Source organism: Mustela putorius, unplaced genomic scaffold, assembly GCF_011764305.1.
Source record: "Mustela putorius furo isolate JIRA1106 unplaced genomic scaffold, ASM1176430v1.1 tig00000145_pilon_pilon_pilon, whole genome shotgun sequence".
NCBI lineage: Eukaryota > Metazoa > Chordata > Mammalia > Carnivora > Mustelidae > Mustela > Mustela putorius.
The window spans coordinates 38,786,270-38,811,018 of record NW_025421294.1 but is presented as its reverse complement, the minus strand read 5'-3'; the positions used below and the strand labels follow the sequence as shown (position 1 = coordinate 38,811,018).

At 43.9% G+C, this 24,749-nt stretch overlaps 1 protein-coding gene and 1 long non-coding RNA gene across 4 annotated transcripts in view; one reads left to right on the top strand and one right to left on the bottom strand.

The window, feature by feature from the left end:
• KCNIP1 (potassium voltage-gated channel interacting protein 1) overlaps window positions 1-24,749 on the top strand; it is a 337,708-nt gene that overhangs the window by 311,316 nt on the left and 1,643 nt on the right. For 2 of the 3 annotated variants that reach the window (XM_004737618.3, XM_004737619.3), the window contains exons 2-7: window positions 13,794-13,918; window positions 14,908-14,977; window positions 16,459-16,529; window positions 17,197-17,304; window positions 22,052-22,156; window positions 23,006-23,068. In XM_004737618.3, the coding sequence (XP_004737675.1) occupies window positions 13,794-13,918; window positions 14,908-14,977; window positions 16,459-16,529; window positions 17,197-17,304; window positions 22,052-22,156; window positions 23,006-23,068 (542 nt within the window). Of the gene's footprint in view, window positions 1-8,939; window positions 8,973-13,793; window positions 13,919-14,907; window positions 14,978-16,458; window positions 16,530-17,196; window positions 17,305-22,051; window positions 22,157-23,005; window positions 23,069-24,749 lie in introns of all 3 variants that reach the window. The other variant, XM_004737617.3, reaches the window with a different exon arrangement.
• Window positions 4,769-11,311, bottom strand: LOC106007057. The gene is made up of 3 exons (XR_001181568.2): window positions 11,052-11,311; window positions 9,068-9,104; window positions 4,769-5,535 (listed from the first exon to the last, which is right to left on the bottom strand). It is a non-coding gene; the product is annotated as an uncharacterized LOC106007057 (long non-coding RNA).

Sequence of the window (24,749 nt, the reverse complement as noted above, 5' to 3'; positions counted from 1 at the left end):
AAATTCTCAAGTGCGGAAGTACAAGAAGATTGCTTAGATAGGGGAATTTGGCCCCTGACTTGCTGAGACAGAGCAACAACCGCAAAGACATAGGACTGGGCCCAGGAGGGGACCCATAGGATGGTCCCTTATGCTAGAAGGCATCTATCAGTCAGATGATGAAATTAGTCTTTGCCCTTTTACTTACCATTCTTGTGATTTCAGGGGGTCTCATATGACCTTGATTCCATTGCTTCTAACACAATGGGAAAATTAATATTTTCTCTTTCGTCTCTGAACCTCAGTTTTCTTGTCTGTGAAATGGGAACAATATAACACTTTCTTCACAGGAGCTGTATGACGTGAACTGTGGTTTATTAGACCAGAAAGCTGAAACGTACTGAATCTGAAGCTGTAAATCTACCCCATTCTTGCTATGTGCAGTATTAGCCACACAGAAGCCTACATCTAAGAACACAGCCAGAATCTGTACGGAGGTCCTCTCTGATCACAGGGCATACACTTTGCTCCATGTTGCTTGGGACCTAAAAAATGAAATTGTCATGTTTCTAGATTATCATAAAACAAAGTCACTTGGAGAAACATGCTAGTGGGTAGGGGGAAGGGGTGGTTACACTAGGCTCACAGACAGAGGCAGGTAATATGAATGGGAGGTAATGGAGAACTGTCCTTTGGTCTTAGTCCTGGGGAGGTATTAGGGAATAGTGGGGACTGAAGTTTACTAGAGAGCACATGCCCCGTCTAAAGCAGTCAGCTACTCCTCAGCTCCAGCCAGTTGTCACCATGTGATGATGTGATAATGCAGGCCGAACAGAAATAAATTCCAATTTCTAAAGAGAAGCCAAAATCCATATTTTATGTGAAATAAATGTTGTCAAAATTCACATTTAAAAGAAGTGAAACAACAACTGTACCCTGTGGGCTGCCAGACTGTGATTTCTAAACTAAACTGTCAAACGACAGAATTAAGCACTAAATTAGTCAAATACTTCCCAGATATTCTCTTGGCTGCTTTCTCGGGACTCACTGTATTTCTTGTTCAGCTTCTTGCAGTTCTACACACTTTAAGCAAACAACGAGCACTTACTCGGCCCCTACTATGTGCAAAGTGGGTACAGACATCATGGAAGGAGTGAGACACCGAAGATAAAACAAAACAGAAGCACACAAGACACAGGTCTCTCCACCCTAACCCTACCCCACCCCAGTCCCGTAAATGAAATCCGCAACACGCAAAGGTTGATTCTCACACCTGCTGGAGGATGATTGGAGACAGTAAGTGTCTCAGGAGTTTGGACCTAGAGAGCTTTCCCTGTGGTGTCGGTAAGAGCTGTCCAGAGAAGATGGCTCTGAAGACAGGTTTAAAGTGTGGCTGAGGTAGGGATCAGCTGATGAGACGCTCTGGCAGAGACAGAGGATTGTGGCTGTTGCAGAAGACCCATGCTGGGTAGTTGTGGGAAATTGTGCTGGGGAAGCTGGGCTTTCTCCTGAAGATTCCTCAGGAGGGAGGTGGGAGGTGGGAGGTGGTAATGGGGCAAAGCTAATGGAGAGGGACCCCCTTGTCCTCCTGCACTCTCCAGAATGAAGAGTCTGGGCACGGGCTCCAGAGACCCCTCCGGGTCTGACTCGTCACTCCTTGTGTTTTTATTCAGACCACTCAGAATAGACGAGCAGGACAGAGCTCCCCCTGCCAGCTTCTTGTGGGCTGTTTCCTCAGGGGTGGGGGAGATGCCTTCATGGTAATGATCTGGATCCTGAAACAATTCAGAGAGGCAGCAGGGCTTCGAAACAGGCAGTATTTCCTTTTTTTATGATGGTTTCATTTTACATTTTTATTGGCTCTCCACTGATTGCTCTCGGGCTCTCTGACGGGATGTGAGATGCGCTGACATTTATAGAAATCAATACATTAATAAATCACGAAGTTCATAATGTCTGATTTGCTTCTAAATGAGACAGAACTATTATCACCATAAAGTTGCACATAAAATATGCCCAATTGTGATGTATTGTATAGTCTAATCAAAGGCATTTGAGTGAATAACCTTTCCCCAAAAGAAGGAAACAATCAAAGCTGAATAACGTCATTAATAATTCAAGGTATGTCTGCCAAGGCTTCATTTATTAAGTGCACAGTTAAGAAGCTTCCAAGCCGAGTCCTGCAGATGACACCTTGCCATCTCCTCCCTGCCTCTGGGCAAGCGGACGTCCGCTCTCCAATGAACTGGCTGCGGTCCTTGCATTCGGCAATACGTGTTGCCGGCGAGGGTAATGTCCAATTCCCTTCCCCATCTAAGAAACAGACCAAAGCAATACCCACGCTGCTGTCTGGATTATTAAGGGCAGAGGACACGGAGCCGTGTAATAACTCTAGGGGAGAAGAGGCAGGAAATTTTCTCAGTGACGGTCAGTTATGATATCTACTGACTTGCCACTCTGGGCCCTGTGTTTCTGGGGTCCACCACTCACAGACAATGCGCCCTGCCCCCTGGCAATCCATGGACTGAGGTGCTCACTGCTCTTTCATCCAGAAACTTGTGCTTGTGTCCACTGCAGTTAATACAGAATGATCATACGCACGTTGGCCACTTAGCGTCCAACCTGCACCGGCAACTGGGTGCTTTTCTGATAGAGCAAATCCCAGAATAAACAGATCTTCCCACACTGGAGAGGAGCACGCTTGATTAACCAGATCCATCAGAAAAGGTATGATCATGACCTGGAAAGTATCTACAGACTTGATTATTGGATAAGGCCAAAAATCACGGACACCACACACTGTTCGATAGAAATAACATTTTTAAGCACCTACTGCGTGCCTAGAGGATTTCACCTACCTTATCTCCTTTAGACTCGCGACTACAAGGTAGGTATGATGATGGCTGGAATTAGTCTAACAGCCATATACCTCCTAGGGACTGCGAGATGATTCGAGCAATCCTAAAACGATTGCCCTGCTCTCCGAGCTCACCAAGACAGGCACTTAATATGAGGATACGTTAATACTGAATTCCAGCAGAAGCTCACTTGTCCAATCGCCGTTATTTCCTGCGGTGATTATTCTGTGTGGTGTACAGCACTTTATTTTCACAATAACCATGCAGAGGTTTATTTGGTTGGGTTGTAGAGGCAAGCCGACTTGATAAACTTGGCTTTCGGGCCCTGAGCTTGCTAATGTGGGCTAGCTGAACATAGGCCAGCTCTCCTGACCTCGCAGCCAGGCCATGACGCAGCCACTCACACGTGCAGATGGCATGCTTCGCTCCCCAAATCCTTCTCTGGTGGCTTCACGTCGATAGCCCAGTGGGCATGTTTGCACCAAAGAGATTGGAAAATGTTATCAATCAGGCTCCCCCCAACCCACCACCAAATGCCAGTTGTTAACCATCAGCAGCGCCCTGAAGCAAGCCCTCTGCTTGGAAACCATCACTTGGCAAGTTGTCAACTTAGCTGGAAAGCCAGCGAGCCTTTCTTCCGAAAGCAGGCTGAATGGCGGGCTTTTCACACCATAGCCTGACTGGGATCGACTGAGTGTCCACTGATGGGAAAATCCTATGCCAACCTCAGAGAAGTCCTATTCACAAGGCAAGTTTACTTTTCCTTTGAGTCATTTTTTTGACCTCTCTCTGCACCTTCATATTTCCAGCTTGAAACTAGCAGTTCCCCTCCCCACGGGTCCTACCCCCTCTGCCTCCCCCTCACTTGCAGTGAACTGACATTTTAGCTTCTCCGTCAAGAGGAACAACAAAATCCCATCTCTGTAATCTTCTTCCATTTCCTACAGGAATATTTGAGACTCACTTACCCTGGACAGTATGTCCCCATCCCCAGAGCAGGGCAGCCACCACTCATGAACTAGCTGTTTCCATGGGCTGGAACTTCAAGGCAGTGGACAGCTGAGACCAAAGGAGAAATGGTGGAAGGTTCCCCACTGGGGATACCAGCTGGCAGCAGGGTTTGGGCTTCACGGGACTAAGTGTTCCCTAGAGCTGTGGAGACTGCTGGTGCCGCCCGAGTAAATCACCCATGACACTTTCCCCAGATACAGAGGTCCACTTAAAATGTCATCCAGAAATTTCCACCTGTGGCTGAGACCCTACAGTGAACGCGACATTTCTACTTCACAGCCTGGCCAGGGGCTGCACTGAACTGAAATGTTGCTTTGGAGCTGAGGGAACACAAGAGTCCTTCACATCTGTGGCCCTTGCTCCCTGTCCTGAAACACCATTTAGGGCTCCTTCTTTCTGCCAACCCTGGGATCTAAGTGATTCACTTCTTTCCCAGAAGTTTCTTTGTTTTTTTCAATCTTGTTGGGAAATGTGTGAATTTCATGCTGTCACACAACCCAGTTGTGGTGTATGTCTCAGTCTGTGTAATGACTTTGTGGACTATTAATAATTACACTATATTTCTGGCAATTAATCTCTATGACCACCACCTTCCAAGGTACATCTGACACTCCGCCTCCCACACACCACACCCAATGTGCTGATCAGAAAGTCACATTCAAAAACACCCTCCTTTTGGGAGAAAGGTCAGAGAATCAAAATACACTATATGTGGAAGAACTTTCAAGTCATTCTATCTAGAAAATCCCCAATCTAATGGAAGTAGCAGTACTCAAAGATTTTTTTTTTTTTTCCCAGAAGGTTTTCAGGACTGAGGTGTAAATGAATGAGAAATGTATAAATTCAATTTTGCTTAAAAGGGGCAGGAGGGTTTCAAGATTAAGAGAACAAACGCTTGGAGCAAAACATGATTTGAGTTTTATTGAAGCAAGAAGACTGGAAAAAATGTCCAGAACACTCAGAAAATCTTTATCAAAGCTCAGCTCAGCACTCCCGGGACTCATTGTTAAGTTTATAAAATTCAGAGCTGATGAGTTGTGTGCGCTGTGTGTGTCTGAGTGAGATTGTGACTCACCTCCAAACCCAAGCTGTAAGAATCGCAGCCTCCAGGATTACATTTCAAGACCAATGGAACTTGTCCACCTGCGAACCAACCCCCCACACACACTGGCTTCATACAGGCACTGACAAGGATCTTCATCCCAGATTATAATGGGGTAAACTGTTGATCAAAAGATGGTGTTAGACTCATCCCGAATATACCAATCGACCATGTTTAAGGGAAGGAAAAGATTACATTCTCAAAAGCCAGCATGCCATTTTTAATACAGTCTCTAATGTAACCAACATAGTTTAGGCACACGGAAAATGAACCACTGGAAGCACTAGCAATGTGATTTCAAGAGGCAGCATGGCATTCAATTTTATGCACACTGTCACCTAAATTATTTGCAGCTCAAGTAGGACACGCTCTTTAAATTTCCCTCTGGGTTCAGTTTTCACAGCGTCCCACGGTTTTGATCTGTCATACTTTCATTATCATTTGGTTCAAGATGTTTTCTAATTTCCATGAGATTTCTTCGTCCATCCATGTGTTACTTAGGAATTCGAACCATACTGCTTGATCTCCAAACATTTGGAGATGTCTTCCTTTTTTCTTCTTCCCTTAATTTTTTGTTTAATTCCACTGTGGATAGAAAACATCCTGCATAATTTCAGTTCTTCTAACTTTGTTGAGATTGGTTTTATAACGTTCTGTAAATGCTCCCTGAGCACTTAAGAGGGATGTGTGAGATCTGTGGCAGTTGGGGAAAGAGATTGTCTGCTATCAATAGAAACACATTTGTTAATTGGATTGCTGATATCCTCTGCACCCTTATCGATTTTTTATCAGTTGCTGAGCGAGTAGGTTTGAAAAAAAAATTCTTAAGATTTTATTTATTTATTTGACAGAGATCCCAAGTAGGCAGAGAGGCAGGCAGAGAGAGAGGAGGAAGCAGACACCCTGCTAAGCAGAGAACCCAATGTGGGGCTCCATCCCAGGACTGGGATCATGACCTGAGCCGAAAGCAGAGGCTTTAACCCACTGAGCCACCCAGGCGCCCCGAAATTTTTAATTATGACCGTGAATTTGCAATTTCTCCTTTTCTCTCTTAGCCTTCATTTTGTGTGTATTTGGAAACCATATCTGTCTGAGCCTTCAATTTGTGCAAGATAACTAAGGAGGTGTAGATCAACTTAATCCAAATGGGGACTGAGCTGTTTTGAGGCTGGATTTCCATCTTTGAGAGGCCTCATCTATTTCTGTCTTCCTCCTAGAACATAGCCCTTTGGGGGTCAAATTTTGTGATAAAAGAAGGCAACTAAATCTGGCAAAATAAGCTGAAAACCTGAATTTTCACCAGGAACTCCCCTCCTAGAAGATACTGACCTCCACCAGCTACCCCATAACACCATGAGCCTGTCAAGAGCTCCATTCAGCTCTGCAACCTTTGGGCTGTGGCTTTTGCTTAGTTTCCCTTGACATCTGTCACTTATGACAGCTCAGGCTCTTAGGCTCCTGTCTGTGCTCCCTTCCTCTATGGCTCCTCCAATCTTGGTCCATCAGGCCCTAAATGTCTTAGTAGTACTAATACCATTTTTGTCTTCCCGGATGCTGAAAGCTCTGCTTACACCTTTTGTTCTTAGCAGACACTTTTTGCTCAGTTTCTCAAGCTCATTATCCATGCCACTTAGAAATCAGCATACACTGTGAGAGGAAAAGCAGCACTGAATGTCAGGCTCACCTTAATGAGTTTTTCTTCCCTCCAGAATCATGGCTTCTAAAGATACGATACCTTGTAGCTCTCTAGTGCCTTCAAACACATGTGTGAGGGTTTTTTCCCTGCTCGCTACCCTACCACCCCCTCAGTCTTCAGGTGTCTTTTTGTTTTTATTACTATGACAATTTAAAAAATGTTTTAATTGATAGGTTTTTTTTTTTTTTAATCCTCCTCTTCGAGTCATTCTCAGTGAGAAGTCAGCTCTGTTATAGGAGAGCTCACCATTCCTGGGCCTTTTGGCTTCTGTATCATTGCATATGGTACTCCCTTGTTCCCCTTTTCCTTGAAGTATCAAATAAATTATCACCTCCCCATGAAGCCATCCTTGTCAATTCTGTGCCAGCCAGGTGACAATTGATAAGAGCTTCCTCCTCTTGGCTCTCAAGTATCTTAGCCATAGCCACACTGCTTGCTACTTGGCACGATCTGCCAATGAACAGTTCCAGACCAGCAATCCATAGCATCCTACAAATAGGAATAATATATTTGGCCCATGCTATATGTTTCCAATGTTAAGCTCATTGATGACAGCTAAAAATCGGGACATGAACTTTTAACTGTAACAGCTCCTGAGGAAAAATTTCTAAAGGTCTGGACTCCCCGAACCTAAATTCTACATAATAACAATGGGCAGTGGAAGAGCTGTTTCCCTTTCATGGGACAATGACTCACCAGTTCTCAGTCCCTACCAGTCCATCCGAGGGTATACCCAGTCCCTGACTCATCTCAATTACCTCCCAACTACTGTTGGCATTTGAGTTTGTAATCCTGGTCTCTGTGTGTGTCTCCCCACCAGTTGGAGAGCTCCATATGAACAAATGGTATGTCTTTTCGCCTTTCCCCAAGCCCATCCCTGGCATAGCAGAGATGGTCGGTCCATATTTGTAGATATACTTCTATAAAAATGCTGTGTTTTTAGGACTGTGAAACTATTCTGTAGGATGCGTAGTGGTGGATATGTAACATTATATATACATCTGTCAAAACTCAGAGAACTATACCACACAAAGAATGAACTCTAATGTAAATTATAGACTTTTGCTAAAAATATTTCAATCTTGGTTCATAAGCTGTAACAAATGTCCCAGAACAAGGCAAGATGTTGATGCTTAGGGGAAACCAGGAGGGACCATGCAGGGGAACTCTGTGTTTTCTGCTCAACGTCTCTGTAAACCTAAAACTGCACTAAACTTCCTCTATTGGAAAAAGTAAGTGAATGTAAATACTACTAATCAGAGTGATAAAAGGAGGCAACTAAATCTAGCAAAATTAGCTTCTCCCAGAGGATTCAGGTCAGGACACAAGGACTTTTAGGGACAGCAGAAAATGAGCCACTGCTGTCTGGGGGTGGGGGTAGGGAGTGACCAAAACACACTTAAAGTGATGGCTGGGCTGGCTGATGCGCTTGTGGTCAGGGTTGATGCAAGGACAGGAGGAAGTTCAAATAATACCCTACCCTACAGAGGGAAAATGAAGCTGAGAGCATCAAGTGTACCCCCCCATTTCCTGTTCCCTGGGACCTGGACCCACCCAACTCCAACTTGCCATGGAAGACTTTCCAGGTCTGATTATTTTTCTTACGTTTTCTATTCAGCCTAACAGGGGACTTCACCTGCATCCCCTCTGCTCACCCATCCTAATGGGCTAATCAGTTTATTTTCAACAGCCCCCCTTTTTTCCCCTGCATCTTACTTCTCAGGCTCGAGAAGGAAAGAGAGAAGCAAAGGCTTGTAGATTGTAAGCTCCAGGAGAGCAGGAAGCAGAGTTGTTTCGTTCACTGAAATACGCAGAGCAGATACGTCATTCATGAGTGTTGAATGAGCAAATACAGAATCCTACAAAACGTGCAACTTCAAATCACAAACTAGCAGAGGGGGACACTGGGACCTCTGTTGTGAAGGGTTCCGCATAAGCCACTTTTCAATCAAACGTGCAGGTATTTCCAAGGACCCATCCACATCTGTGCATCCTCTGCCCCACGCCATCTCATCTCTCTTCAGACTGCATGGTTGCATGGCAGCGGGCATGCTCAGTGAGCCCCCTGCTGGGAGCCGTGGGCACTGCGGCGTGACCCTTTGCTCTTGCCTGTTCTGACGGTGGGAAAAGGACAGGGCGAAGGTCAGCTCCAGCTTGGCTACAAGATCTCTTTGCCTATGTCGAGCTAGATGGTGACCTGGACCCCCTCAGAGTAGAATCTTCATGGAAAATAAGTATGTTTTGTTTTTTCTGATGAATGGATTTGGTAAAATGTTTTCTTACTTTTTCCTAGACATCGCCTGGTGGTATTACCAGTATCAGAGAGGTAAAAAAGTTTAAACTAACTTGACAACTTTGGTCACATTACTTTCAAAAGAAGAACTTCTTAACCAAATACATTTTGCAATTTAGTCTACTCACTCATGAATTTTCTTTGCCTCTTGTTAAGAAACCCCACCTAGAGAGAAACAGTTGGAAACATTTTTTAGAGACAAGTCATAGGAAAAGCTTTGCTCCCACTAAGAAACTGATACGTTTTTTTCTCCGCAAGATATATGGAAAAGCTCAGAGCCAGTGTGTGGCTCAAGTGTAGTCACTGCTTGGAACAAATGATCTGAATTTCTAAGTTCTTTTTTTCCCCATGGTCTGGACCTCCTAATGTAATCAACCTTTTCTAAGGCACTTTTTTCTTATTACTTTATCTCTTTATTTTATTATATTTATTTCATATAATCAGTTGTAAGTCCTTCATGAAACAAAGCAGAATGTGTTTAAATAAACAAATAGGGAGAGAAAAGTTGGTTGACTGGGTGGTGAGTGAGGTAGGAAAAGGTAGGTAGGTGGGAGGTAAGCAGCAGAGATCAGGAACTCAAACGCTTATGGGGATCGGGGAAGTAGCATAAACGAAGTAAGAGCCACAGATGAACAGGGGGAGCACTAGAGACTTTGGCTACTCAGAGGGAACAGTCACCGCTCAGCTCTTGTAAGCTACTGCTTTGTGAGAATTTTGTCAGATAATCCCATTTTCTAAGAGAAATTTTAAAAATCATTTTTTGTCAACCTCTCATCTTTAAATACTAGCAGTTACTTGCAAAAACAAACAAATAAAGAACAACAACAACAAAAAAAACCCACCACATTTTATGGACCAAACAAGACCTATCACTGGGCACTCTATGTCAAGGGCTACCATTTTGTAATGTTAAAACTAGATGGGTGGTTTTAAAGTCAAAACCAGAAACCCCAAGAAGCAGAGACTATTTTCTAGTCCAGAGAGGAGAAGGTCATCATGGCTATGGTTTTTTGACTGCGGTCATGATCATGGAGCTAACAGAGGAGACACCTCACTAGTGAGGATCCCAAAGGCTCAGGTCCCCTTAGGGTTCATAGTCTGAGGGTCTTGTACAATTGCACAGAGCTTGTACAATTGCACAGAGCTTGTCAGGAGAAAAGCTCCTAACATTGCAAATTTTGAGGTCCTCTTAGGGTTCATAGTCTGAGGGTCTTGTACAATTGCACAGAGCTTGTACAACTGCACAGAGCTGTCAGGAGAAAAGCGCCTAACATTGCAAATTTTGTAACATTGGTTACAAACCAATTTGCAGTCTGTGCATTGGGGAAGCTGAGGCCAGTATAGGGGCACATGGAAGCCAGATCTATAAAAGAGACCCAGGAATGACTGGCTAGATTCTTGGTCCCTCCATTCTATTATGGGCTGGCTGTGTGACTCAGGCAAAGCCACATAGTCACAGGCGTGGAAGAGATCGTCTGTGTTAGAAGCCCTTAACGTGGGCTCCAAGTGTTTAAAATACCCAGGACCTAACCAAAAATACAGAAGGATACTGTAATAAGGAGCATTTTCTTTTTCTGAGGGTCTAAAGCTTTCATCCCCATCCAGAGAAGTCTGTGACCACAAAAAATAAGGACCACTTAATCTGAATCATCTTCTCTAACTTACCCTTCAGTCTGGGAATTTCCTGCTATAAATCCCCTACAGTTGGTCATTCTATCTTGTTTTAACTACCCACAGAAATAGACAATTCATCATTGTTTAAGATACTCATGGTTAGAAAATCTCCTTATCTGTTAGGACACCCATCTTTCTAATATTCGATGGAAAGGGTAATGGTCTCAAAAACTCCCCACCACACACAAGGTTGTAATGGGACAACAGGCATGAAAACATTTTACAGATTTTTTTTAACATTTTACAGATTAAAAGTACTTTACCAACAGAAAGAATTCTAATTTATTCTTGTTATGTAGTTATTGCCATAGTATTAAATTTCTAGGTTACTTTTGATGTCTATCATCCAAACTCAGACTGACTTAGTAACTGGCTCACCATTACTTTTAATAACAAAAATAACAATAAGCAGTATTTTGCCTTGCAGACTTAACGGACCTCAGAAGGAACTGTCAAGGTGGCTCCCCGTCTCTTAATTCTATTTTCCTCTTCCTCCAACCAGGGAGCTGAGCAGCCCTCCTTCCTTTACTCGGGCCACCTGGGCAGAACCCAGGGACTGCTTGGATGGTGGAGAGGCAGGGTCGGTGCCACAGGATGAATGTGGAAACCTCAGCAGTCCCTTCAGAAATTTCTTCAGAATATATTTACATTGGCTGGAACCAAAGGCAGGGAAAGGACAGCAGGCATGAGGGAGGGGAATTCTGAGATGTGGGCCCTTCTAGAACTTCTAGCATCTTCCATTCACAGGTCATGACGCATGAGGGTCACAATCAGCACAATTTTAAGGGAACAGATTAAACTTGAGAATAAAGTACATCTCACATTAATAGAGAAAAGTGTTTAAAGAAATTATTCCTTCCAAATATTTCATAAAATCTTTGTTTCTATGTCTGTGTATACTGGAATGTGATGTAAATTGTCGTTCTTCCTATGAAACACAGTATAACAAAACCACTGGTTTAAGACATGCAGGCTACTTCCCAGAATCTTGAGCCCCAAAGACATGAATTTCCTTCAGTGACTGATGCTCCCACAGCCTGACAATTAGAAGGTGATGAAAAGCAAAACCAAAGCAAAGCTTGGCAGTCAGCATCCCAATATTCAGATATTACAGAATCCGGTATGGAAATTGATTTTGCCACCCAGACAGCAAACAAATCATTTATTGATAAAGTCGATTTCTCCCTTAATGAACTGGGCCTAGTATTTGATATTTCGGTAACTGCTTAGTGCATTTATAATAAAAGAGATGCTTAGTGCAGCTTATGAGTCAGAAAGATTCTCTCAAACGTCCACAAAGAGATTTCCCTGATCTTGTGAAAAATTCGGTCACTAGAAGATTAATAGAAATGAGCCAATACTGCAAAAGAAGTCTTTTAAGCTTCTGCGTAAGTTAAACTGGGAAAGATATAACAGACACCTGCAAAAATACATCATTTCTGTCTTCCTGGTTTACATTTTAATAGTTCACCTCTTTTCAGAGTTTTAAATATCTATATATTTCAAAATAAAATTATTATCAAATCTAATACTGGGAGATTTAAGCTAACAATTTTATTTCTATTTTAAAATGAGCTAAAAATATATGTATTCTGAATTAGATTTATGTGGGGGGCGTCGTTTTCGGGGGGCGGGGAATGGCCCCTTGATTTACATTGAAATGCCGCAGTGTTTAGGTAATTGCTACTTGTTAGCTACAACGTAACAATAAAGGCTCTGTAAGAATTACAAGGAAATCTAGTCACCTGTAGATTTTGTGTAATCGGAGTATTTTATTTATATTGAATAATCTGCCCTACACACGAAAGGATATGGTGATACCTGTTGCCCAGCACATAAGAAAGATGGCCAGTGGGAATCACTATCCAGTTCCTCTGCCTCTCCCTTGGAAACTTACCCAAATGTCCACCTCCTTAGGAAGACGTCCAAGATACGAACTCACTTTGACGGATTCCTTCTGTTTTGAGATCACACTCTTAAAAGAAAAGTGACAATTGGAGAGAAAACCTGGTGGCAAGAGCTTGGCACCCACTGGAGAAATGTACTGTGTTAAGCACGTGCTTCTCCTGTTCTCTCAGACAGGAATGCAGCCTGTCCCCCCTCTCTGTGGTCATGGGATGCGACATGGTGCATGTGCATTCCCAGCACCCTGCCCATCTCATCACTATTCTTGCCAGCCCAGGTTTACAGTCATTCGATATATAGATTTGGTAATGTCTGCATGACAACAACGGGCAGAGAAGGTTAGCCGGCAATTGATTCTTGATTGGAGTAAATTTATAGAAAGCATGTGGCAGGACCCAAAGGAAAACATTCATTTATTCTTCTGGAATGGTAAAACATTGAAACCTCCACTTATTTGGATTTTGTGATCCTTCAGTAGGTGATGGGCAGATTTCTTGCTTTAACAGACCTGCACTTTCTCAATAACTAGGACAAATTACATTACATTGTCATATTTACTGAAGGAACAAACTGCTACTTCAAACAACTGTTTTCTGAGCCCTTCAAAGGCTTCAGAAGCTTTGATTTTATCAAATAGTTTTCATTTAAGTCATTTTCCTGTTATTTAAGAACATCTAATAGATATTACAAAACAATGCTGTAAAATGCATTCATATTTTTTTTGCATTCATATTCTTAAATTAATATCTAACATGCCATAATTGGAACTTTTTGATAAATTGTGTCAGCCTTCATCTAATTGTACCCAAATGGTAAGACTTTGCTCTACCTTTCTAATAAATTTGTTTCCCTTTGCTGTTTGGAAGCTGTTAATGATTCCACTCACCCACCTGTGTCTCTATAATGTTCACATGGTTAAGCGGGCAGCAAATTGATTATGCAAAGAAGTTATTTTGAAAGAAAGGGAAATGTTTTCATATAGACTTGTTTTTAGCCCATCTACCCTCATCTCCACTTGGAACGTGTTTCTCTCCAGCCCGAGGCTCCCTCCCTGTATGATGTCTGACACGTGGGACTAACAGCTGGACCGAGTGTGAGACAGAAGTGACCAGGCAGGGGGCAGGGGGCTCAAGGCAGAGAAGTCATCTGCACTGTGACCCCAGCCCACGACCCCATGTCCCAGGTCACAACACCCACTCTTTTGACAGCCAAGACTGTGGTCTGACGAGTGGCCATTGAGGTCAGCCACTGCAACGCCATCTCCTCTGGTTCCAGATAAGATTGAAGATGAGTTGGAGATGACCATGGTTTGCCATCGGCCCGAAGGACTGGAGCAGCTTGAGGCCCAGACCAACTTCACCAAGAGGGAGCTGCAAGTCCTTTATCGAGGCTTCAAAAATGTAAGGCCCACAGGGCATCTGAAGGCCCAGCCAGGATTTCCCACTTGGAGCTAAGCTCTTCCAAAGACCAACGGGGCCCATTATGAAGCTCTTCCATATATGTAGTTGTAAAAGAAAGGCCAATCCTCCAAAGGGTACATGAGAGCAAAAGATCACCTGGCGAGAAAGAAAAACTCCAGGCAAGAATGAGGCAACTGGGGCGCCTGGGTGGTTCAGTGGGTTAAGCCTCTGCCTTCAGCTCAGGTCATGATCTCAGGGTCCTGGGATCGAGCCCCACATTGGGCTCTCTGCTCGGCGGGGAGCCTGCTTCCCACGCCCCTTCTCTCTCTACCTGCCTCTCTGCCTACTTGTGATCTCTGTCAAATAAATAAATAAAATCTTAAAAAAAAAAGGATGAGGGAACCTCCATAGATGAGAAATTGGCAGTAGCCCAGGAACTTCACAACCTTGGAGAATTCACCTTGGCCCAGCTTCTAGCCTTAGCATAACCCATTCACCCCATCAATATTGTCCATGCTGATGGGATTTAGCTCTGTGCTCACTGAGCTCACAGAGACTGATGTCAATGTATTAGTTTGCCACATTATTTCCTGTACTAACCTCATGATAGTCTTGTCAGGAAAGTACTCTTAGCCCCATTTTACAGGTAAGGACATTGAGGATCAAAGACTAACTCACTCAAAGCCACAAAGCCTCAAAGAGGCTGAGCCAGGATCTAAATCCAGGTCTTTCTGAGCCCAAAGCCCAAGTTCTTTCCACCTCACAGTGCCCATTCTTTGAGGCTGTCTCATCATTCTGCAAAGCAACTTCAGTCCTAAGGCGGGACGACTGTCCCAGCTACTCACTTGGAGACACCGAGGTGTGCAGGTGGTTGCCCAGTTCCTGTTCATCAGGGATTATGGGAAACCTAAAACCCAAGGCTGGACCCAGTCTCCTCCCTCTGGAGTGGGCCCCCCATCCTTCCCACTGTCTCTCTCCCTTTCACACAGGAGTGCCCCAGTGGTGTGGTCAATGAAGAAACATTCAAACAGATCTACGCTCAGTTTTTCCCTCACGGAGGTGAGTCTGATCTTGAAAAGGTCCTTCCCTACTCCCTCTCTGGTGAGCAGCCTTTCTTCCTCCAAGCTCATGCATCTTGTTATCTGCCTCCTCCTCAAGGTCAGGAACAACTCAGGGTAAGATTTCCCTCCCTCATTACAAGATACATAATTAGCTAGAGCTTTAACAGAAAAGAGCTCTGAAATGGATCATTTCCAGGAGAGGAGGGATTAATAAAGCAATATCACAAAGTCTCATAACAGCTCTAGACAGCAGGTGCTGTATCACATGCCCAGTGCGGGAACTACATCTCTGAGAAGTTAAGCCGTTCCCTCAAGGTCACATAGCTACTAAGTGGCAGAGCGGAAGTCCATCCCACAAGCGTCTGATGAAAAGATTTGCCCTGTTGGTCCCACCATTGTGCCCCACGCTCTCCCTTCTTTCCCTCACAACAGCTGAGGCAAGGTGGTATTTTGAAAGAGAACTTAAACAAATACCAGAGACTACAGAAATAAATGAATCCAAGAAGATGTGGGGAACACAAAGTCATGCGTCTGAGTCAGGTTAGCGGGCATGCCAGGCCCACAGTCACTGTGTTGCCATGCCTAACTCCTGAAGGAAGCTGCTCTGGCTCCATGGGCCTAGGACTTCTGTGTCTCTTCCCATGGCTTCCACGTGTCACATGCCACTTCCCTTCCTGCTCCCAGGTGCTCTCCTGTACCACCCCTTCCTGATCCTGAGTCTTGACAAAATTGAGTTCCAAGTGTTCCCTTCTTAGGCTCTGCTTCTTCTGGGCCTCTTTAGCAGCAGAGAGGGCCCTCCTAGGTGTGGGGACCTGGTATAGGGTCCCTACCCAGGTTGCAAAGGAGTGTGGCTTCATGCCACTCAGGCCCTGGAATCACTGTTGCCGAGTTCTAGTGAGCCACTAGAACTCGAGGTTGGGTCGTGTGACAGGCGTGGTGATGGTTTTGATGATATGACGATGTGAAAGTCTAACATACTTTTTCAAAAATTCCTAGAGAAAGGTCTTGCTACATCCCTTTGTAAGAGACGGGAGAAAGGAGCTCAGAGATGTTCTGTATGTGCCTGCTGTCACACAGCTAGGCAGGGCCAGGGTTGCTAGCCAAGCCGAGCTCTGTCTGCCCCCTAGTGGGTGCTCACTCCATGGCATTGCACTACACTTGGGAGAGCGTCCTCTGCACACAGTTGCCATGTCACTCACCCACCAAGGATTACATATGCAGGCGGGCAGAAGGGTCTTTATCCTGGGAAGACTAGGTGGAGGGGCAAGGTCCTGTCTTTGCTCTAAGAACTTCCCACCTAAACAAACCGCAGGACAGCCACCTGGGTCCCGGTTTCCACAGTGGGTTTGCCCACACCCCCCTCCTCCTTCCCATCGCCCCAGCAGCACCCTCTTCTCTTTCTTACTGTTTCCAAGCATTCTCACGCCCTTCTGTGAAGCCCTGCCTCCCATCACCTGCCTTTCCTTCTGTGCCTTGCAGATGCCAGCATGTACGCCCATTACCTCTTCCACGCCTTTGACATCACCCAGACAGGCTCCGTGAAGTTTGAGGTACGTGTGTCTCTGAGGCCCGGGGCGCCACCACCTGCTGAAAGGACAGTCGGTTCACTTAACAAGCATTTCCCAAGCTAAGGGAATAAGCAGCTGCTTCCCCTCCCCTATAGGAGCTCGGGGCCCCGAGGGACTACAGATGATAAGAGCTGAATAGCTCCGGAGCCCATCGAGCTAACCGTGTGACAGACTTGAGGCTAGTGTCTTGCCTGGATTAACTCATTTATTCCCCCACAGCAACCCTACAACGTAGGGTTCTATGATTTATTACCAGTTTGCAGAAGAGGACATTCAAGCAGAGAGATGGAGTGGTTTCCCCAAGGACAAAGAGCTAGAAAGTGGTAACAGAGGGATGTGGACTCAGGTAGCCACTCTTAGGGTAACTGGAGCTGTGGGATAAGAAAATACCAGAGGAGGCTGTGTGGGCCTGAGTCTGGAGGTGGCAGCACATGCATTCTTCTTCAAAGAGACTCCATTCTCTTGAATGGGCAGGGTAGAGAGTGGAAGGGGGGCTGCTTTTGCTGACATAGGCCGTGTCCTTCAGGGGACCGTGGACATGGAAGGTACCATTCTGAAAAAGTAGTCATGGACTCTGCCCAGAAGACAGAGCTGCAGCCCACCCCATGGCTTGGTGGTTACTGTCATTTATGCCTCTCCCACTTGTCAGGACTTTGTAACTGCTCTGTCGATTTTGCTGAGAGGAACTGTCCATGAGAAGCTAAGGTGGACATTTAATTTGTATGACATCAATAAAGATGGATACATCAACAAGGAGGTAAGTGAGCGGAGGCTTGGAGCATGAAAGGACTACAGTGAAGGCATCTAATTATAAACAGAAAGCAGCTCCAGTCCCAGTACCGAGCATGGAATTGTCTGAATGAGACTAACTTTGGGACTAACAGAGACTAGCTTTGGGACTAACAGAGCTGATTCCTGGCCAAAGGAAGGTCACCTTTGACCTCCCCCATTGGTCCACCCTGCCCTGTTCCCAAGCACTCTCAAGGATTAAGCAGTTTCATTCATTGTCACTGCATCCCTTGTCTTCAACACACATTCCAAAGGAGTGTTGATGCTTTCAGTGTAGACTTCCTCTTCCCAGGGGCACTCACACTGAGCGGGTTGACAGCCACAAGTTAAAGGGGAGAGTTGGGATGGTGGAGTTGAAAACACCATCTAGAAGGGAGAAGGGAGATTTTTGAGGAAGCAGGGACTATAAAGGGATCATATTGGCCACAATCTATCTTGCCCACCAATAAAACCACGCAAGGGAATGATGGCAAGTGCGGCTATCTCTAAACACATCACAATTTATGAATCTCCACTGCTTGACACTTTATATTGTCAGAGTTACACGTGGTGTCTAGACAATGAAACACCAACAGGTCTATCTCAGAACTCGCTTGGACATCTACTGGATCTTGGTCTCTCGGTTGCAGCTTGGACATAGTACCCAATGACATCCCAGTCCCCAAGAGTCTATGCGCCAGGCACAGTGTCTAGAGCTACAGATTTCATCTCCAATCCCCACCTCAACCCTGTGAGCTTCTCTCTAACGTTCATTCCTCATTCATTCAGTCAAGCATTTGCTCATCTTATATATGAGGGCTTATGAGGTGTCTTAAGTGCTGAAAATAAAGTGATGGATGATTCCCTGAGGGTAAAAACCCTAATATCCCCTAGTAACAGGTATGTCCAATGAATTCCAGTAAATTCAGGTAACGGGTAGCCAATTAGTCACACAAAAGTAAGAAGATATATAAATTCATCTGACACAGTACATTTAAAAAATCACCTTATAGGGTTGCCTGGATGGCTCAGTCGGTTAAGCATCTGTCTTTGGCGCCATGATCCGGAGGTCCTGGGATAGAGTCCGTATCTGGATCCCTGCTCAATGGGGAGCCTGCTTCTCTCTCTCCCTCTGCTCCTCCTCTCCACTCATGCTCACTCTCTCTCTCTCATGTAAATACATACATAAATAAATAAATAAAATCTTTTAAAAAAATAGCAATCACCTTCTAAATAATATATATATATTATGTCAATTTTGCAAATAATTTAATGCTTCCATGACTACTCAAATATATGATACTCCAAAATATTCAAATACTACTTCTCAAAATATATAAAGAAAGGACCCTAAAATGAGACTTGTAACACAGCCTTCAACCTTGGTGCAGTCATAATTCCATCACTGAGTCACCTCACTGACTCCGGCTCCCTCTTTCTTATTTGCAGACTAGAAAAATTGCTGCCATTAATACCTATCAGACCTCTCTAGATGGCAGAATTTTAAAAGTATCCATTAAAAGAAAAAGAAAGTTAGATAAACAGCTTCCTAGAAAAGACAGCTGGAACTTCTCCTTGCAGTCATTTGGAAATAATCTCATCCAAATTATAGGCAAAGAAAATCCTGAGAGAGTGATCAAAATTGGTCTTTAAGTCCTCTCTCTTAGTAAAGGTACTCAGGAAAGAACCCATAATAATGTGGATATGAAGGACCTCTGATGCCCACATTTTAAAACAAACACATGAATAGAGACATGTATCTCCTAGTTCTGTTTGCTGGGATGGCCTAAGACAATGACCCCCTCTAGCAATGAGGATACCTTGCACCCAGACCTTGATTTCTGAACACCACACTCCAATTAAAGGAACCAGTCTCCTTGGAGAAGTTGGTGATTCCAGGACTGGGAACAAGAAAACACAAGATCGGCCTGGAGTACCCTGTAGTGCTGGAAAGTACTGGAGTGTTTAAAAAAGAAAGAAAGGAAAGGATGGGACATGTCAAAAAGGTACAGGAATCAGTCTGAAAGAGTTCCCAATCACCAAAACAGAACAATTTGAGCAACAAAATTTAAAGTGCTACTATTAGAGTATAAGCTGAAAAAAATAAGGAAAATGCCCATGAGTCCCTACTAAATTATATATACATAATTACAGATTATATATATTCAAATAATATGTGTTCAAATAAATAATAAATATGTATTCAAATAAATAATTGAATTCATAGATAAATGGGAGATAAGGGACAACTCTTTCTTAAAGAAGAATTCCAATTAATAAATAAAGAAGGAATAAAGGAAATACAAAGTCAGCATTAGGCAAACATCACAGTAATAATTTTTGCAGGCATGATCCACTAAAAGATACTAAAATCAGAGAAGGAACTCGACAGTAATCAAGTAATCAAGGTTCACATCACCACCAATAAGATATATTAACTCCAAGTACCTCTTCGACATGATGTACCAAAAATGACATAATGTCACTTCTAGGGTATTCTTGTCAAAAATGCATAACTTTAATCTTATCATAATAAAGGCAGGGACTAACCCAGAGACATTCTACAAAATAACTGACCAGTACTCCTATCAGGAGTGTCTTGGTCTTGAAAGACAAAGAGTGAGAAACTGTCACAGGTTAGAGGAGACTAAGGGGACACAGTGACTAGATGGATGAGGGATCCTTAACCATAAAAGACACTAAAGGAAATTCTAATGCAATGGGAATAAGCTCCATAGTTTTGTTCACAGCCCAGCATGGCACTGTTGTAGCATTGTTAATTCCCTGAGATGATCACCGGGCTGTGCTTTGGCAAGTTAGGAGAAGTTGGGTCAAAGGTATACATGAATGCTCTGTTCTGTTTTTGTTCTTGTGTAAGTCCAATGTTATTAAAAATAGGTTAAAAATGAATAAAAACAATAAAATGAGCACATGGAATGAGGAGAAACAGACAAGGAACCCAGGAGAGAGGTCGTCCCCTGGGTCTCCATAGACACTATTTCAAAGATCTCAAAGACAGAGCTGTCCTCCTATACCCTCTTTCTTGCATTCCAAGGAAGGGCCATGGAATACTGTGCCTGGACAGTGTGATCAGAACATCACAGAGCCACTCAACAGTTATTTGGCTCCTAGTCTATGCAGAGACCTTATCAATGAAGGATTGAACATATGTCCTCATGAGCTCACAGTCTTGAGGAAACAGAGCTACACTAATAACAAAAACAACTTAACTCCTTTAACAAGTAGGTAATGATCACTTATTCTGTATCGGGGAAGCACTGAGAGATTAGAAAGAAAACGTGACAGGATTTGTACCATTTATCAGGCCCCATAAAACAAGAATGACCCTGTAGAAAGTGGTCTTTGGGTTACAAAGATAAAAGATTATCAACATAAACTAGCTTAAATTGAGAGGTTGCCTGTAAGGATATAGCCAGTCTGATGGAACAGATACAATCCCCATTGACGCAAGAAGGTGGTTAGACTCCAATCTCACGCTCTCTCTCCCCTCACCTCTTCTTTTCTCTCTCCTCCCTTACCCTCCTCCAACATTGCTGACATCACGATGACCACACTCTCCTCAGCAGGAAGGACACATTCAAGTTGCTAGCAACGTAAAGGTGGGAAGGCACAAGAGGAGGTTTTAGTTTGTAGGGTAACCATTCTGAGACACTGCCCCTCTGGGCTTCTCCCAGTCTTTGTAACCATCTGTCTTCTTCATGTAGTTTTCTCAGAGAGACTCTGAGTGTGTGTGAGTGTGTATATGGGTGTGTGAGAGAAAGAGTGTGTATATGTGAGACTGTGTGTGTGAGAGAGAGAAAGAGTATGCATGTCAGAGTGTATGTGAGTGAGTGTATGTGTGTGAGAGAGTATGTGTATATGGGTGTAAGGGAGATTCTGTGAGTGTATATGTATGTGTGAGAGAGATTGTGTGTGTGTGTGTGTGTGTGTGTAGGTGCCCATGTGTGTACTCATGGGAATATTTCTTGCCCCCCCACCTCCCTTTTCCTCGCTCTATTCCTTTTTTCTCCTCTCCTCTCTTCTCTCTTTCTCCCTACATTTTTCTCATCTCTTCTACCTTCTATTTGCTCCATTCTACTCCTCACAGAAGTTCTACTCTTATGCAGAAACTTTTGGTGTCTGCTGTCACTTAACCTTAGCTAAATCCTGGAAAGCGCTTGCCTGTGTCACCGACTCTGGCCCTAACTCCACTTGACTTTCGAGCTCCAGGTTCTATCACTCCTGATCACGTTTCTGTGCTTCATCATTTAAACCTCTCAAGAGAGAAGAACAGAGTAGCTCAGCTTTAGTCAGATGTCCACCTTTGTTCCAATTAGCTGTGGTCACAGAGACAGATCACCCAGGAAAAACACAGCCACTTGGGCCCAACCATTCAAAGAACAGTGGAGTGGGGAGAGGGTCTTCCCAAAATGGGGTGTGGGTTCATCAGTACACAAGCATGTTCATTTCAATCCCACACTCACTGAGGATAATGCTCAAGAAAACGTAACCTACCCAAGAGCTTCTGAAGGCAGAGAATTTTCCGCTGCCCTAGCTCTAAGAGAAGGCTCCCAGAATATAGCCCTTTCAGCTTGCTTTCTAACTCCCTCTCATCAGCTGGAGAGAATCCTTTTAATCACCTTCATTCACAAGGGTGACAAGGAGCCCCCAATTTTCACCTAAAAAAGAACTTGACCTCATGGTTCCCACGCTGTGCTTCCCTATCATCTCTCCAGGAGATGATGGACATCGTCAAAGCCATCTATGACATGATGGGGAAATACACTTACCCTGTGCTCAAAGAAGACACTCCGAGGCAGCATGTGGACGTCTTCTTCCAGGTAGGTGCACACACACTGTGCGTGAGCTGTAAGCCCAATGGATACCAGTCAACCCACAAGCATCTGAGCAAGTGTTGTGTGTCCAACTCTGTGCTAAGTATTGCAGAAGCCAGGAAAGAATTACAAGATTTGTTCACCTCTAAGTAACAGATGATCTCATTTTGCAGGCAAATATATACTATAGAACAGGGAAGTATATTAGGAAGTATAAATGCTAGAGTATAGACACTAAGTTCCATAAAAATTCTTGGTAGAGCAGAATAGCGAGAGAAGATGTCATTAAAGCACATATATGTAGGTGTTAAAGCTTTATGTCTGGGGAGTAATGGAAAATAAAGTTGGAAACAAGGGTGGGCTGGATTGAGATCTTTAATTGAGGAGGTTTAGCCTTGATTGGGTGACTACAGTTACTCTATGACTAGAAGAGTTGTATGACCACAGTGGTATTGCAGTAAAAGACTAAGTTAGTCTCAAGATTCTGTAGCCAGAAAATAATGAAATAATCAGTGAAATTTAGGTCTTCTAACTCCTTAGAGTATTTCTTTTAGCATATTGCATTAAATTTTATGTCTGGTAAAGGGTGAAAAAAAAGGACTAAGCTAGTGGTACAGTTTTGAAGATGTCTGAGCTCATTCTTGTCTAATCCTCTCACTTTGCGGATGGGAAAAGCAGAGGCTCATAGAGGCTAGAGTCTGGGGAATTATCTGATAATTGGTAATGAGAGCCTAGAGCAAGTCTTTCCATTTTAAGGAAGCTCAGGGTGTCAGGCCCTTTGCTCTCTTAGCAAAGAGCAAGTTTTGAAATGCAGATTACCAAGTTTGTTAAAGTTCTTCCTGTTGTGTCTTGTAGAAAATGGACAAAAATAAAGATGGTATCGTGACTTTAGATGAATTTCTTGAATCCTGTCAGGAGGTAAGTAAGGAGAGACCTCAGAATATAAAATCTCTAGATCTGGGAAAGGAAATCTGGGGGCTGAGGGCCTGCAGGAGGGAGGGAATGAGAAACCTGTGGCCTCAGGTCAGAGCCACTACCACCACCCCCACCAACAGCAAACTCAGAATTCCAGCTCCCTCCCCTCCTGCAACTGGCCTGTGGTTGGTCCTAGCTAAACACAGTCTGAGCCAGACAGCCTGAGCAGGATATGGGCTGGGGTGGATGTGAAAGCCCAAAGGGAGTCTCTGAGAAAACAAAGACTTCCCAAGTGGGCAACACTCATTTTTTAACCTGCTTCTGGCTCAATGACCCACTCCTCAAACTACAAGGGAATATATGGAAGAAAAACCCTAAAGCTGTAATTCTCAAGCCATAGTGTGGCCAAAATTGCCTAAATGATTCTGAAAATGAACACTAGATGGCTGGGGGTGGCAGGTGCGGGGATGCGGGGGGGGGGGGGAGCGAGGGGGATGTGGACTGTAGAAATCTTTGTTTTAACACAAATGCCCTGGGGATCAAGGCTTCTAAAACTTTAATGGGCAAACCAATGTCCTTGAAGATCTGGTGAAAATGCGGATTCTAATTCAATAGGTCTGGAGAGGAGTTTGAGACGCTAAGTTTCTAAAGGTCTCCCAGGTCACACTGGTGCTGCAGGTGCTCGGACCACATTTTCATTTGTTGAAAGGATAGACTAGCCCAGAGTCTCTGTCAGAAACTGAACTGGGAACAGCTGCTTTTATCTACTTTAGAAAAATGCGTTTACAACCCCACCTTATTTCAGAAAAGTACCAGTCACCCTGAGCTCACCCAGTAAGAACAGCAGATGCATGAAAGCAGGAGAGAAGTTATCAACGGGTACTGAGGACCTACCAAGTTTCAGGTGTATGCATGACCTTCACAACAGCCCTGAGAGGCAGTGGAGCTATATCCAGGGTGGTATTCAACATATTCAGTAATGAGAGTGGACTGAGAATTGATCACTTTTAACTGATCTTGACCAATGCCATGGAGCAGTGCCCTAAAGGGATCTTTCAAACTTGCCAGCCTGTTAACTGATGGATCTTTGGATGCTCCCGGGATCCTGGGCCAGTTCCCAGAGAGACAGAGGGTAAGATGCTCAGTGGGAGGCTCAGGTCAGCAGTTACTTACCAACAGGGCTAGTAATATTTCAACATGATAATCATGAGCTGGGCAATGGGCAGTATTGATCACGCCCATTTTAAAGAAAAGAAAACCAAGACTTTGCAAAGTTAAGAAATATGGCTAAAGCACAGTAGGTGACAGAGATCAGAGACAGGTATCAAAACTATAATTTAGAGGGAAATTGGAAGGGGAGATGAACCATGAGAGACTATGGACTATGAAAAACAATCTGAGCGTTTTGAAATGGCAGGAGGTAGGAGGTCGGGGGAGCCAGGTGGTGGGTATTATGGAGGGCACATGTTGCATGGGGCACTGGGTGTGGTACATAAACAATGAATTCTGTTACACTGAAAAGAAATAAATTTTTTAAAAAACTAACACAAAAGGAAATAGAAAATCTGAATAGTCCTATGTATGTTAAAGAAACTGAATCTGTAATTTAGAATTTTCCCATAAAGAAAATGGCAGACACAGATGTCTTATTCTGTAAATTATTTCAAACTCTTTCCAAGGAAGA